The sequence below is a fragment of the Danio rerio genome, chromosome 11 (assembly GCF_049306965.1).
Source record: "Danio rerio strain Tuebingen ecotype United States chromosome 11, GRCz12tu, whole genome shotgun sequence".
NCBI classification, from domain to species: Eukaryota; Metazoa; Chordata; class Actinopteri; order Cypriniformes; family Danionidae; genus Danio; species Danio rerio.
Genome location: NC_133186.1, coordinates 270,001 through 285,000, shown reverse-complemented (window position 1 = coordinate 285,000; position 15,000 = coordinate 270,001). Strand labels below are relative to the sequence as shown.

The 15,000-nt window shown below is 42.1% G+C and overlaps 1 protein-coding gene across 11 annotated transcripts in view; it reads left to right on the top strand.

The window, feature by feature from the left end:
* The window catches only part of poc1a (POC1 centriolar protein A), a 25,732-nt gene that overhangs the window by 9,371 nt on the left and 1,361 nt on the right, over window positions 1-15,000 (top strand). For 9 of the 11 annotated variants that reach the window (XR_012386742.1, XR_012386741.1, XR_012386743.1 and 6 more), the window contains 1 exon segment: window positions 6,788-6,979. Coding sequence is in view for 8 of the 11 variants with exons in the window: in XM_073915674.1 (XP_073771775.1) it covers window positions 6,788-6,979 (192 nt within the window). In the remaining 3 variants the exon portion in view is untranslated. 11 annotated transcript variants of the gene reach the window in all.

The following is a 15,000-nucleotide window of genomic DNA, read 5'->3' as shown; positions in this document are numbered from 1 at the left end:
GTGTTTTCATCTCCTCCTCCTCCATCTCCTGCCTCTGCACTCCTCCGTCAGCTGGTTGTGGTGTTAATACAGCTCTGTTCATTAAGTATTGATGACCCAGATCTCTGCGCAGTGTGTGATCATGTGATTGAATGGCGGCAGACTTTTCTTCTTGTGCACTTCTGGGTCCAGTGCAGATGTGGGCGGGGCTTGATGAGCTCATCATGGGTGGGTGTGGTTTGTTTTATTGCAGTAAAAATAAGAGCGGTCCACATTTGCATTGTGAATATGAGTAGATTTCTTAAAGGTGCAGTACGCAGCATTACTGTGTAGTGGAGTGCAGTGGGTAGCCTGATCGCCTCACAGCAAGAAGGTCTCTGGTTTGAGTCTCGGCTGGGTCAGTTGGTGTTTCTGTGTGGAGTTTGCATGTTCTCCCCGTGTTGGTGTGGGTTTCCTCCGGGTGCTCCGGTTTCCCCCACAGTCCAAACACATGCGCTATAGGGGAACTGATCAACTACACTGGCCGTAGTGTATGAGTATAAATGAGTGTGTATGGGTGTTTCCCAGTGATGGGTTGCAGCTGGAAGGGCATCAGCTGTGTAAAACATATGCTGGAATAGTTGGCGGTTCATTCCACTGTGGCGACCCCTGATGAATAAAGGGACTAAGCTGAAGGGAAATGAATGAAATTTAATTCATGCACGTGCTATAGTTTGCCAGATTTCTGACTGTGTGGCTGATGATGCACTGTAAGCTGCTCATCTCATGTTTAAACTAGTTATATTTGTATTATTAGCTAAATAACCCCCCCTGATGTGTATTTTAATAACTGAATCTGCATCTCAGTTCTGCGGCTGCTTCTGTCCTGCAGAGGGCGCATTTACAGCTGCAGCCGCATGCACTGAGAGTCTGAAGACTGATGTGAAATGCACTGTTTTCCACCATCTGGCAACCCGGGGTGACAGACATTCTGACAGGGACTGCGCATTCTCATAGCAGAATAACTGACTTTAGCATTGTTTGTCAGATAAACGAGTATGTTCTGCATGATTCTGACATTTCTGCATGCATATCGAGCTGCTTTTGTGATGCAGAGGAGTGCAAATCTTACAGCACCTTCAACCAAACTATTACAAAAAATGCTGTAAGATTTACTAATAATATAGAGATCGATCAAATCAGCAGAGGCTTTTCCATTCTTCTGTCTTTTGTGATTTAATGAGCTGATGTTCATGATATTAATTATTAAGTCTTTTTAATTTAGTTTCCTGCATAATACACACAAAAAAAATAATTCAGCATAATTGTTGCAAACAATTTGTGTTGAATTTAAACAAATAAATTAATTTTAGTAATGCTCAACTTAATTTATTTCTTTAAATTCAGCCCAAAAATAAAGTTCACAACCACTTAACGTAAATAAAAATGTAAATCCAAAAAATCACCTGTGAATAATTTGTCTGTGTAGTTGATCATCAGCATTATTTCAGCTGAAGATAAAGTTATTAAATACCGCTAATATGATTGATCTAGTTTTATTAAACTGATGTGTAATTATCTTAATGAACAAAAACATCAAAACTGAGCCAGTTTCAGGATCCTCAAACTCCTGCTAGAGCGAATGCTGTCCATATGAACTGTTTTCCTCATGGTTAAATATAGCAGCGCAGTGTGTCGAGCGAGCAGCCGCGTGTGCTTTATATGAGGCTTTACTCCACTAGTAAATATTTGATCTGGCTGTGCAGAAACGCACCTTGTGGCGTCCCTCTGTTGCAGCATCACCGGAGAACCAGGAAAATCCACCCCTCTGACAGGTGGACCACAATAATCAGTGATTTCACTTGATTAAACTGAGGCACCGTTTACACGAATACGTTTTACTTTTAAACAGCGCTTTGGAATGTAAGCGATCCGCGTCCACACTGGCGTTTCACCTGCTGTTTCTGAACAGCTCTCCGTGCACACTACACCACTGAAAACGCACATCACATGACCACACACACACATTCTGGCATGCACTGCAGTTATGAGAGCTGCACACGTCGGACTGCTCATCAACAATCTACCATTTTCCATCTCAAACTAGTGAAGTCTGAACTGAAGGAGAGGATGCAGGACTGAGCTGTGTGTAGAGGATACTTAATGAGGAAAAGCCCCAATCAGAGAGGAGAATGTCAGCAGCCCCGCCTCTGTTTTCAGATGTCTCCGTTTTCCTCCATCCACACTGAGACGGAGCTGCAGCGCTTGAGGATGAACACGGCCTCTGCAGCGCTTACAAAAAACGCAGTTTTCGGCGCTCAAACTCCGGGGTAATGTGGACGCATGACGTAACCGTAGCAAAACTTATGCGCTTTAAAACGAAAACATATTAGTGTAAACGGGGCCTGACTGCAATAGCTGAATGCACTGATTGATTAGATTACAAGAGCTGGATTCACTGGTCAGATGAGACTGCACTCTGGCGACACCTGCTGGTTACACAGTATAACAACAACATAAACTGAAATATAAACAGATCTTTAGGGCTGGGCGTCATGACAAAAATCTCATATTAGGATATAAGACGGCTCATATCCCGATAGCGATATATATCACACCACTTCAGTCAATTAATAGTTTATATTTGCATATTGACCACATTTAAAGGACTAGTCCTGTTTCACATTTTAAAGTAAATGCTCGTAATATACTCGTAATCATATTTCCAGCGTGAATAACAACTTCAGCGCAAATGTTAAATTAAAAATGTAGAAATATTAATATTAATTTAATTATAAAACCGTTTTCCAAAACTAATAATAGCAGGTGCAACATAAAGATGAAGAAATTACGCTAAATAAAATGCTAAATGTACACATTGTGTTTTCAAGATGCAGCTTATTCCTGTTTCTGTCTGCATGCCTGTAATTGCGTGTACTATTGCGATGTTTTCTCCTTTCTGATTGGTCGATAAGGTTGTGTTCACGGCAAATGTGGAAGACATAATTGAAGCAAGTTCCGCCTCTCATGTTTGCATTTACTTGTATGCAAGTTACTCGCGCAAATATTTCATACTGCATTTGCCGTGAACTGAGCATCAACGGCTTTTATCGCCCCCTGTTGGTTCAGAATGCACATGACATGCATCAGTGCTTTTCATAGGGACGAGTATAGCGGTGCCTTCAGAGTGTGTGGTGGTCTTGGTGTGTGTGACGAACTCTCCTGCTGTATCTACAGTAACTGTGCTGCGGTTTTCAGAGCTCTATATTTATCATACTCAGACCCGCTGGCGTTCAGCGCTGCTCTTTGTTGAACAGACACCCCGTTTGCCCTCAAATCACCAGGGTCACCAGGGCCAAATATTTACCTCGCTGGACCAGGAAGAAGCTCTTCATAGACGCCTGTTTGCCAGATGTTTCCAGCAGGAGTTCTTTATTGTGAGAGCGACGTCTTTCTGTTCTGCACCAACCCAATGCCTGATGTTGGATGAGCAGCACATCTGTTCAGAACACAGGCCCATGGTGATGTTCTGAAAGCATTGCTGATCCTTTCAGAATAATAAGCAATAATCTGCCGATGGGGGAAGCAGAATAATCTCATGTCAAAATGTAAAACCAGATTGTTTCATTTCCCCCATTGTCAGATTATTCTGCTTGCTTTAATTAAAAACTCTCCTCATTTCGTCTCATTATGTCTAAAAGCAAACCCAAATGTTTGGCTTGTCTAGAAAATGCTTCTCGATTTAAGAATCTTTTAATATTTGCACTAGAAACTAGACAAAACTCAGAGTAAGAAACACATTTGCGCAGTGTTTGATAGTGGTCAGTGTCCCTCGTTTCCATCTGCTCTTCAGGTTTACAGTTCTGCTCTTTCAGTTGCAGTAATGAACAGCCTGACGCTTTCCTTCAGCAGAATAACCACTGGGGTCTGGCGCATGTTTGCATTGTGCTGATGGAGATGTTTCATGTGGATTATTGTAATATATCACACACGATGAGCGTTAGTGTAACACACACTCCGCTGGAGGTGGTGACGAGCTTCTTTAATCACAGTCATCTGGGGTTTGATATGGGGCTTTATTGGAGTGATGTGTTTTATTGCTGGTTTTCTGTCCAGTATTCTCACTGCTGTCCATAATACTGTCACCTGGCAACCTGAGTGAATTACACCGCTGACCTTTACCTTCCCTCAGCGCTTTAATTAAAGCATTACAGCATGCTTGCGTGATTCCTCAAACTATCGTCAGAAATGGCAGCTCGACCGCATCAGTGATTCTGGTGCCCACGTACATGCCAATCAAACACCACACAGAAATCCCTGTCCTTAATGAGACGTGATGTGTTATATTCAGTGTGTGTATGCATTACAGCTTCGGCCAGTTCACCCTTTAACCTCCCAGGGTTTAGTGGCCACATATGTGGACAGCACATCTTAGCTCTTAAGTGTCTGTTTAAAATACTTTGAATGTTTTATATTTGATTAAAGACATACAGTGTCATCCTGCAACTGTTTTGCAGTGTATGATGTCCCGAAAACTATTCTTAACAGTCCAAAATGGGGAAAATGTTGTTTTTACTCTCTGACAAAACAGTCAGAAAAGAGAGTTTTATGTAATTTCGGACCATGAGTCCATATATATGGACATCACTTTTCTCTAAAAGTACTTCAAACCAAAAGATGATGCTTAGGTTTTTATTCTAATTAGGCTCCAATAAGCCCAAATAGCAAAGAGAAATAAAACATGCATGTTAAAAACACCTTGAGCCTTAAGAGGCAATAGCACTAGCGCTGCACAATACCGGGATAATCTGAGATGTGCAATGCTTATGTTGTGGAGAATTCTGATAAGAAAGAATGCAAATTTTCTGCCTGTAAGAATTATCTGCTGAAGTAGACATTTCCTGCAATACTATGTGGTGAAAAAACTGTTCAGCGCACTTGTTTCATTCTCCCATAGCAATCATCACTACACACACAGAAGCAGCTTTCACACTGGATGCGGAAAGCACTGCGCTATGAAACTCTTCATTTCAATAGCTTGTGAAGCACAAGAGCAGTTTGTTGAAAATTGTTCAAATCAACCCTTGTGTGCTGCTGGGTTATTTTCATCCACTCTGGGCTGATTTTGGGCCGATATGGCCACAGCTTGGGCTGTTTCTCAGCTATGATGTTTGGTATTTTGACACATATTTTAAGAAATTGCTTTGATTTTTAAAAATACACTCTGGGCAAGTTGACCACCCTTTGGCTATGTTAGAGATGAAAACATCTGTAAAATAAATGCATCAGATGTGTGTGTGTGTGTGTGTATATATATATATATATTTGTGTATATATATATATATATTTATATATATATATATATATATATATATATATATATATATATATATATATATATATATATATATATATATATATATATATATATATATTCAATTGTGTTGGATAATTCTGTTAATCAACCTCAGTCCTGATCAAATCTAATAAATTGTTTAGAAAAGTACCAAATTTAACTCTTCAATTGCCAAATTAATAAAGGATGTCACTGATTTTGGTGAAAAAAACACAAAATAAACAGTAGTTGTGGACTGGATTTTTTACCTTTTATCGCAGTCTTGACATGTGAAACAGCCTCAGCTTTGATGCATTGTTTTTGATTAATTCTCTCTAATTTACTGTTGGTGCTGGTTTTGCTCCATTGACTTCCAGTATAACCAGATATGTTTGATTATAAAGCCATCATATAATCATGTAATCATGCAGCATTGATTGTTGCTGGTTTACCCTGTTGGGAAGAGGTAAAAGATGTGTAATTTCCACTGTTGATCATCAGTTGGCAGTTTTAACCCTTTAGATAGGCCTGTGCAAAAAAGCTTAGGTTCTGGATCTTATATGGAGTATAACAGCGAGTGTGTGAGAGTGTGAGAGTGACCTTTGCACACTTGCCTTGATGTCTCTGAGAAAATCATCATGAGCATCTCAGCTCTCAGAACTACACAGAGTAAACGAAAACAAAGACTGTGTGTTTATGCACCATCTAATGTGCTTATAATGGAGGTCAATGGGGCAAAAACAGCCACCAACAGTAAATTAGGGAGAAAAGATGAATATCTCACAGTGCATCAAGGCCAGTGTTGTTACTAATCATTCACATGTCCAAGACTGTGATAAAAGGTAAAATAATCCAGTCCACAACTGCTGTTTATATTAAAAATACGTCATATTGTGTGTGTATTTCTCCAAAACAGTGACATCATCTGTAAACTTGGCAATTAAAGAGTTAAAATCCTGTAATTTTTAAAAACATTTAGTAGTTTTGATCAGGGCTGAGGTTGATTAACAGATTTCTGCAAAAAAATATGTTTAAGATTATTAATCTGATGCATTTTAACTCTGTTTTCATCCTGAACATAACAAAAGGGGAGTCAGTGCACAGTGCACAAGGGTTAATAAAACTAAAAGGTAAAAAAGTTGCTAAATATTGCACTGTGTGTATGTTTAGCTCATGTACACATATTTTAATGGAGCCATGCATGATCACCGGACATTAACCTGCCGACTGGACATTTCTGTATAGTAAACTTGTTCCTGCTGTTAGCCAAAGTGCTGTTATAAAATACCGCCGTCCAACTCGTTCACTGACAACACAGTTCTACTGTCAGTGAAATGTGTTCTTGATGTTATTGTCATTAAGTTATTGAGTTCAGTTATAAACTTCTTACAGAATGACTTTAATAAATGCTAAATCATGATTGGAAAGCAGTTTGGGTGCATCCATCATTTCTGTGTTTTATCAATTGTAATTGCTGTGATGGTGTTTCTGCAGGCGTCTGGAGCTGCCGGTGATCCCGAGAGTCGTTCGGGACAGAAAACAGAGGTTTCGCCGCTGCTGGGAGTGTCTGCGGAGAGATCTGTGCGTGAACCGACCCCTCAGCAGCAGACGGATGCGGACGGTGTTCCTGCGGCTCTGACCAGCACACTGCAGCACATCATCGGCCAGCTGGACGTGCTCACACAGGTACAGCCAGGACCATCGCTGTAGATACACACATGCTATAGGAACAGTGTGTCCTAACTACACACGGCGCGGCACACAATTACAGCTCTTTCCCATGTCAAAAGGAGTTTTTCTACTAACAATCCACGGTTTCTATTTGCACAGCAGAACAACAGCATAAACCACTGACAATGATCACCTCAGGTGCTGATTATGTGCTGTATTCAGTGTTAAAGGCTTCTTTGAATACAGATTTACGTGACATTTATAGGCATTCTGAAAGCAGCAGCAGATCGTTCACCTCAGATCTTAAATAAAATAACTAGCAGACGCTTTAAAAATAAAGTCAGAACTGAGACCAACAACATCAGTCACTCAACTCTGACCCATACTGTGTTTTTGTTTTCGCTCTTGCCGAAAATCCACCATGCAACATAAGACAGAGTCACATATGTGCAAAATGAACACATTGAGTATACATGTAGTGATCATTTCCTAAGATCTAGTTCATGTTTGACATTATTACAGATTCTTCAATGCAGTTAAACAACTATGAATAATTATGAGGCTCGAGTCCAGCAGATGCAGATGTGCTGTGTTCTGAGCGTGGTGTTAAAGTCGAACAGATGAAGATCCGATCAGGTTATAGCGCAGCACATCTGCGAGCGCCCATTAGAGGAAATCCAGGATTCAGATGCTGGAAACCCAATGAATAATTCACATCCGAACCCGAGACTGAGACTGAGACTGAGGGGAATGTGCAGATACAGGGCGGTGAATTGTCTCTTTAGTCCATTTATGATTTGAGTTTTTAAGAGAAGCTGAAACTGGCAGTCGCTGTTTTCTCTCTATAGACCAGAAGTGGAAACCATTTCCCAATCAACATTTAATGCCAGATGAGTGGATTAAAATACAGCAAAATAGCACCTGTTATAATAACATTACTTCATTAGCACATAGTTTTATTCACCAACAGGAGGTGTTGTGTTTGTCCCTGTAGAAAAAACTGCTTGCACAATCCAGAGTAAATACAGGAATCCCCTTGCTCATCAGCTCCTCCCCTCATTAACATCTTCCATCACCTTCCCCTTTACCAGAAGCTCCTCCTCTTTATCACCAGTCCCTCCCCTTTCTTTGGTAGCTCCCCCCCTTGCAGAAACACTGTGATTGACATTCTCCTGCTGTACGTGTCATTAGAGGGGGAAAGCCCCGCCCACTAGTGTCCATCTCATTAGCATGTCCAGCAGGCCTGAGTGGGAAGCAGCCGTCTGTCCATTAGCCATTAGAGTGTTTGAGCTGCTGAAGATAATGTCAGCATAGACTAAGAGGATTATAGATGTGGAGTTCTAGATGAACAGGAGCAACATAGACTGACAGAAGCATGAACACACACTCACACTGAAGCACACACACACCTGACCAGCACTCACAACACACACACTACTGTTTACATCTGACACTATGCTTATGCATTTGTAGCTCCGCCCTCTTCTGAAAATCTCATTTGCATTTAAAGCGACAGTCACCAAAACGCCACAGTTATGATCAAAGCCTGAAGGGGTCAGTTCAGAGAGCTGGAGAACATTACCTGTGTGTCCTCACTCAGCTGCACACTCTTATTTTACATCTTGAAAAACTGACGTAACACATCTCCTTTAAAACATAAGGCTCATAGTGAGTCCCCAAAACACTCTCTTTTATGAACTCGAGTGTCCTCATGGAGTCCTCCGCTGATGCTGCTTCTCTTCAGAGCACATCTGTATGATGATGGTGACTGGTCTGCCTGAGGTGTCTCCAGTGACCTTCAGCGCTCGGTGTTCTGCTGTCCTGTGTTTTCCGCCGGGCTGCAATCGATCTGAAAAGCACACTTGCAGAGGAAGGAAATGTGAAACCGTGATGGATCTGCGCCCGCGGGTCTCTGAGGGAGGATCAGGAGCATGTTTACTGAACATCAGCCCGTCTCGCCCACGTTCTCCAGCGCTCCTTCAGCGGAGCGAGCCTGTCCTGCTAGCAGAAACACGGAGCAGAAATAACTCCACAGCCGTAATTAGCATTCTGGGGATCTGAATCAGACTATATAAAACAGGCCAAAGCTTCAATCTGGGCATTCTTAGAAACGCTGCCGAGACCACATTAGGATCCAGCGCTTCACATGTACTCAAAACAATGTCTCTATCAGGGCTCGGGCTTCTGTTCTGGTCAATTGTCTTAAAGTGATCGTCTGGCGGTTTCACAGTGGTCCAGTGGGTAGCATGATCGCCTCACAGTAAGAAAGTCGCTGGTTTGAGTCTCGGCTGGGTCAGTTGGTGTTTCTGTGTGGAGTTTGCATGTTCTCCTCGTGTTGGCGTGGGTTTCCTCCGGGTGCTCCGGTTTCCCCCGCAGTCCAAACACATGCGCTATAGGGGAACTGATGACCAAACTGGCTGTAGTGTATGAGTGTGTGTATGTGTATGAGTGTTTCCCAGTACTGGGTTGCAGCTGGAAGGGTATCCGCTGTGTAAATCATATGCTGGAATAGTCAATGGTTCATTCCACTGTGGTTACCCTTGATGAATAAAGGGACTAAGCCCAGAATGAATGAATGAAATCACTGCTGTGGGGATTTTTACTGTTCTTTTATTTAAGGCAGGGGTGTCCAAACTCAGTCCTGGAGGGCCGGTGTCCTGTAGAGTTTAGCTCCAACCCTAATCAAACACACCTGAACAGCTGATCAAGCTCTTACTAGGTGTTCTGGAAACTTCCAGGCAGGTGTGTTGAAGGAAGTTTGAGCTGAACTCAGCCGGACACCGGCCCTCTAGGACTGAGTTTGGACACCCCTGATTAAAGGAGTGATGGTGGAGAAACAGCTTGTCTGACCAGTTGCTTCACATAACGCTTCAGCACTGGAGACCACACATGCCAGAGACACCATTGGTAAACAGTGTAAATGCAACAAAAAGCAAAGCGTGGGGTCTCCCAAACACATCACAAACTTATAAAAAGCTCTCAGCTTATCTTCTAAACCCCTCGAAATATCTGAGTGTGCCTCACACAGGTGAGTGGGCTTGACAAACCACCTGCAGAAAACAGACTCTTTCCTTTCTCCATGCACTCTTACAATCACTCCATATGTGTAGAACAACATTGTGTGTTAAGTGTGTCTCACACAGGTGAGAGGGTTAAACATGTGACGCGAGTGTAACGTCACACACTCCGCCCAGTGCGTGTTTACAGTGAAAAGCAATAGAGCAGTAGCGCATTGAGGAGGAAAACCACATTCTGTGTGAACGGCCCCTAAGTGTGCTTGTATATTGAGCCTTAAAGGAGCAGTTTACCTACAAATGGTGTAATTTACTCACGCTTTACTTGTTCAGGAGTTTCTTTATTCTGTTTGAACACAAAGAAGATATTTAGAAGAATGCTGGAAACTGTAACTGTTGACTTCCATAGTCTTTATTTATTTATATTTGGTTTTCAATTTTCTACTTTCACCAAACTATTCAGTTCAGCTTTATTTCTGTGGTGTTTTTACAATGTAGACTGTGTCAAAGCAGCTCAATATAGATGAGTATAGTGAACTGAAACAGGGTCAGTGTTCAGAGCTGAAGTTCAGTTGAGTGTGGTTTAATAATCACTGCTGAGAGTCCAAACACTGAAGAGTAAATCCATCATAATCTACAGATCACGAAGCATGCAAGCCAGTGGCGACAGCGGCGAGGAAAAAACTTCACCAACTGGCGAAAGCCAAGAAAAACCCTGGAGAGAAACCAGACTCAGATGACCATGTGTCCTCACGCCAAACATCATGTGCAGAGCTGCAGTCTAGGAGAAGCTGGACCTCAGTGAGACTCGTCTGCCCCTGGAGCATCACAGGACTCAGTCTCATGCTCTCCACTCCTCCATGACCACCACAGCAGCTGCTCAGGATACGGCCTGGTCCAGGATTATGGAATCCTTGGGATCATCTCGCCGCTGGTCTTGGATTGATCAGTGGTGCTGCATAATCTGAGGGTCTCGGGATGAGCATCCCCAGGTGTTAATAGAGAATTAAGAGAATAATTAGCGTAGCTGCTGTTCATATATAAACGAGATGCAGAAACCTGTGTGGAGCACATTCATGCGCTGTGTGATGCACTGAAATATCTTCTTTTGAGGAAGAAAGAAACTCTTAAAGGCTTAAAACCACTCGAGGGAGAGTAAACAGTGAGTGAATGTTCAGTTTTGGGTGAACTGTACCTTTAAATGTGGATGCATCTTCACCTGCCTCATCTTTCACAAAGCCGCCTTGTGTTTTCGGTACTCACAGGTCTTCATCTGCATTGTGTGTGTGTGTGTGTGTGTGTGTGTGGGCTCTGCTGTGTTCTCCAGAGCTCTTGATGTGCTTGACTGCTTCCCCTCTCCTTCACTCTTCACAGCTCTCTGTAGTTTCAGCAGCCGCTCTCGTGTTTTGTGCAGGTTTGGTCTGTTCTCAGCAGTGTGTGCTTGATATAACACAGATTACACACCATTAAACCAGCAGCGCACACTGGGATGAGTAGTGTACATGAGTTTGCCCTCACAGATCTCTCTTGTACATTCCTATATTCTCATGCAGTAATATATGTGTGCAGATATATTAGATTAACCAGAAGACAAAGACAAAACTGCTCAACTCATCTAAAAACACTGAAGATCACTAACAACACATCCACGGCCATCTCTGATGTGTGCAGAGACACAAACTACGTCAGCTTGTGTGACTCATCATCAGTGTTGTGTAAATGTGATCATGTAATCACACACACTACAGAGCCTCAGCAGGTCCACACACATCTCTGCGTTACTCCACTTGTTAAATAGTACAGATCAGCTCAGAGGATCAGAACTTATTAAATATTATAATTAATAAAACAAATAAAACCGGAGTGTTTACAGGTTGTTCAGAGTGTCTCTGCTATTGAGCTGCTGAGCTGAATCAGGTGTGTTTGGTTAAGGAGACATGGAAAATGTGCAGAGCTGGTGCTCCTCCATGAACATGGTTGAGAAACACTGGTTTAAACGTAGCCCTCTGGAAATAAGGATTGTAATATAACTTTAAATCCATGTCTCCCATGCCTGTCATACTCCTCCTATGAGCTGCGGCGTTGAGGATAGATCGTCGGCGTTCAGGCCTGACGGAGCCTCAGCAGATGATGTTGTTGCTAAATGTAAATGTGTCTGCAGTCGTGATGCTGTCGGTCACAACATTCCTCATTCCCCATCTGCCTCGGGAAGCCCCGTCAACACATCGCTGGTGAAATCGTGTCCTCGACACAGGCCTGAGATCAGTGTGGAGGGTTTTCTGGAGTAATCTGATGATTCATTCCTCTCCATCTGCCGTCTCAAGCACAGATCTGGATTTGCAGAGCGCCAAGAAGAACACTACCTGCCCAAAACACAACACCAGACACTAAGAACAACAATAACACTGGGTCGAGACGCCGGTACATGACTTTCCAGACCGTCATGGGGGATCTGAGAGTGTGGCAACAGTCTGAGGGTGTTTTTCATGACAGGCTCAACAGAACGCTCATGCACAAATGCTTTGCAGAAGTCCGTGTGTAAGTGATGAAATGGGCTGAACAGAGTCCTGATCTCAACCCTATTAAACTTCATTCTGTTTGTCACACAGAGATGGTGATCATTCCTGACTCTAAATCCAGGGTTCCCACTGTTCACAGAGTTTCTGGAATATCATGGACGTTTATGAGGTTTATTGCTGACATTTGAGGAATATTTATATTCATTCATTCATTTTCTTGTCAGCTTAGTCCCTTTATTAATCAGGGGTCACCACAGAGGAGTGAACCGCCAACTATTCCAGCATATGTTTTTACACAGTGGATGCCCTTCCAGCTGCAACCCATCACTGGAAAACACCCATGCAAAACAGATTTATTAAACAGATATATTTATTAAAAGAATATTTTAGTCACCAAACATCAGATAATACAGTTCAATTCAAGCTAAATATTACAACCTACAAAATTTCAACTACACTTTTTTATTTTTATTTTTTTTTGCTTCTCTTGATTTTTTTCATTTTTTAAATTTGTATTTAATATTTTTCTATAACATCTAAATTAGTGTGTACTTGTTTTTGGAACATTATCGTGAGTTCTCCAGATTTGGCTTCAGTTCTGGCTAATCTAATGTGTATGCACAAATATAACAGTGTAGAGCTTTCTATTGAAGATATTAATTTAAAAGAGAGATTGGTGAGGTGTGCTTTCACTGTGTGTGTGTGTGTGTGTGTGTGTGTGTGTGTGTGTGTGTGTGTGTGTGTGTGTGTGTGTGTGTGTGTGTGTGTGTTCGCTGCTTAAAAACTTGCTGGATAAGTTGGCGGTTCATTCCGCTGTGGCGACCCTGGATTAATAAAGGGACTAAGCCGACAAGAAAATGAATGAATGAATGAATGAGAGCAGCAGTCGCGCCACTCTTATGTAAAAAATATGATAATGAAATTCGGCTTTTTAGTCAGTAAAAATCCAGCAAAAACTGAGAATCTGACATATAGTAGGATCTTTCAGATAGATATATTGAAATTGTGACTTTATTCAAGGGGTCTTCATAATGTGTCCATTTATAATCATCACATGACATGAATGTGAATGAGAGTGTATGCATCCCAAAACAACAAAACTGTATCATAAATCTGTTATGAGCATGCATAATGTCGCCACTGGCCTGCTTGGTTTGGGACTTGTGGAGCTGCGCATGGATGGATTTGCTGTTCAGTGTTTGGACTTCCAGCAGTGAAGATTAAAACACACTGAACTGAACTGAACTGAAGTGAACTGAAGTGAACTGAAGTGAACTGAACTGAACTGAACTAAACTGAACTGAACTGAATTAAACTGAACTGAACTGAAGTGAACTGAACTGAATTAAACTGAACTGAACTGAATTAAACTGAACTGAACTGAATTAAACTGAACTGAACTGAACTGAACTGAACTGAATTAAACTGAACTGAAGTGAACTGAACTGAACTGAACTGAATTAAACTGAACTGAACTGAAGTGAACTGAACTGAACTGAATTAAACTGAACTGAACTGAATTAAACTGAACTGAACTGAATTAAACTGAACTGAACTGAAGTGAACTGAACTGAACTGAATTAAACTGAACTGAACTGAATTAAACTGAACTGAAGTGAACTGAACTGAATTAAACTGAACTGAACTGAATTAAACTGAACTGAAGTGAACTGAACTGAACTGAACTGAATTAAACTGAACTGAACTGAATTGAACTGAACTGAACTGAACTTGAGCTCTGAACACTGGACTGACACCGCTTCAGCTCTCTAGAACTCCTGTGTTCAGCTGCTGCCACACACTCTACTGTAGAAGCGCTGGAGGAACACAGAGGAACTGGACTGAAGTGAAGAAAATCCCACTCATGTGTCTTGCTGATTATAAAGTTTTAATGTCAGTCTTATGAACACCTCTTCAAGTAAAGTGTTACTGAATCATTTGAAAACCGTTTGTGACTCTCACACTGATGAAAGCGCTGATCCGAGACGTGTGTGATTTTGTTTGTTGAAGAATATAGAATGAAACGTTAAAATTGAAATGCGCGTGAACCACTTCTTCCATCATCTACAAGATCAAGCGTGAAGCAGCAGTGCAGAGCCTCCTCTAGAGCATCTTGTGAGGAAGGCGGTGTCCTCTGGAGTGATGTCTGCTTGTTTTGAGGACTAGTGAATGGAGTCGTCCCGGACGAGCCCCCACTTTACATTACGCGCAGTGTGTTTCTCTCCGCCATGCTGACCCTGGCACACACACACTCGGTCTGTGCTTCCGCCACACACACACACATAGAGGATGTGGTGTTTGCTTCTGCCTCATGAACACAGCGCTCGTATTCCTCCCGCATAATCAGAGGGTTTGTCTCGCAGAGAACGGCACATCTGTTTGCGGCGGCTAAAATAGATGCCATTCATGCATTCCTGTGACGACAGATTATGACTGCCTCCCACGCTACAAACTCACTGTCTTTCCCTCTCCCCATTCTGCTTCCTTTCCCATTCGCTAGAAA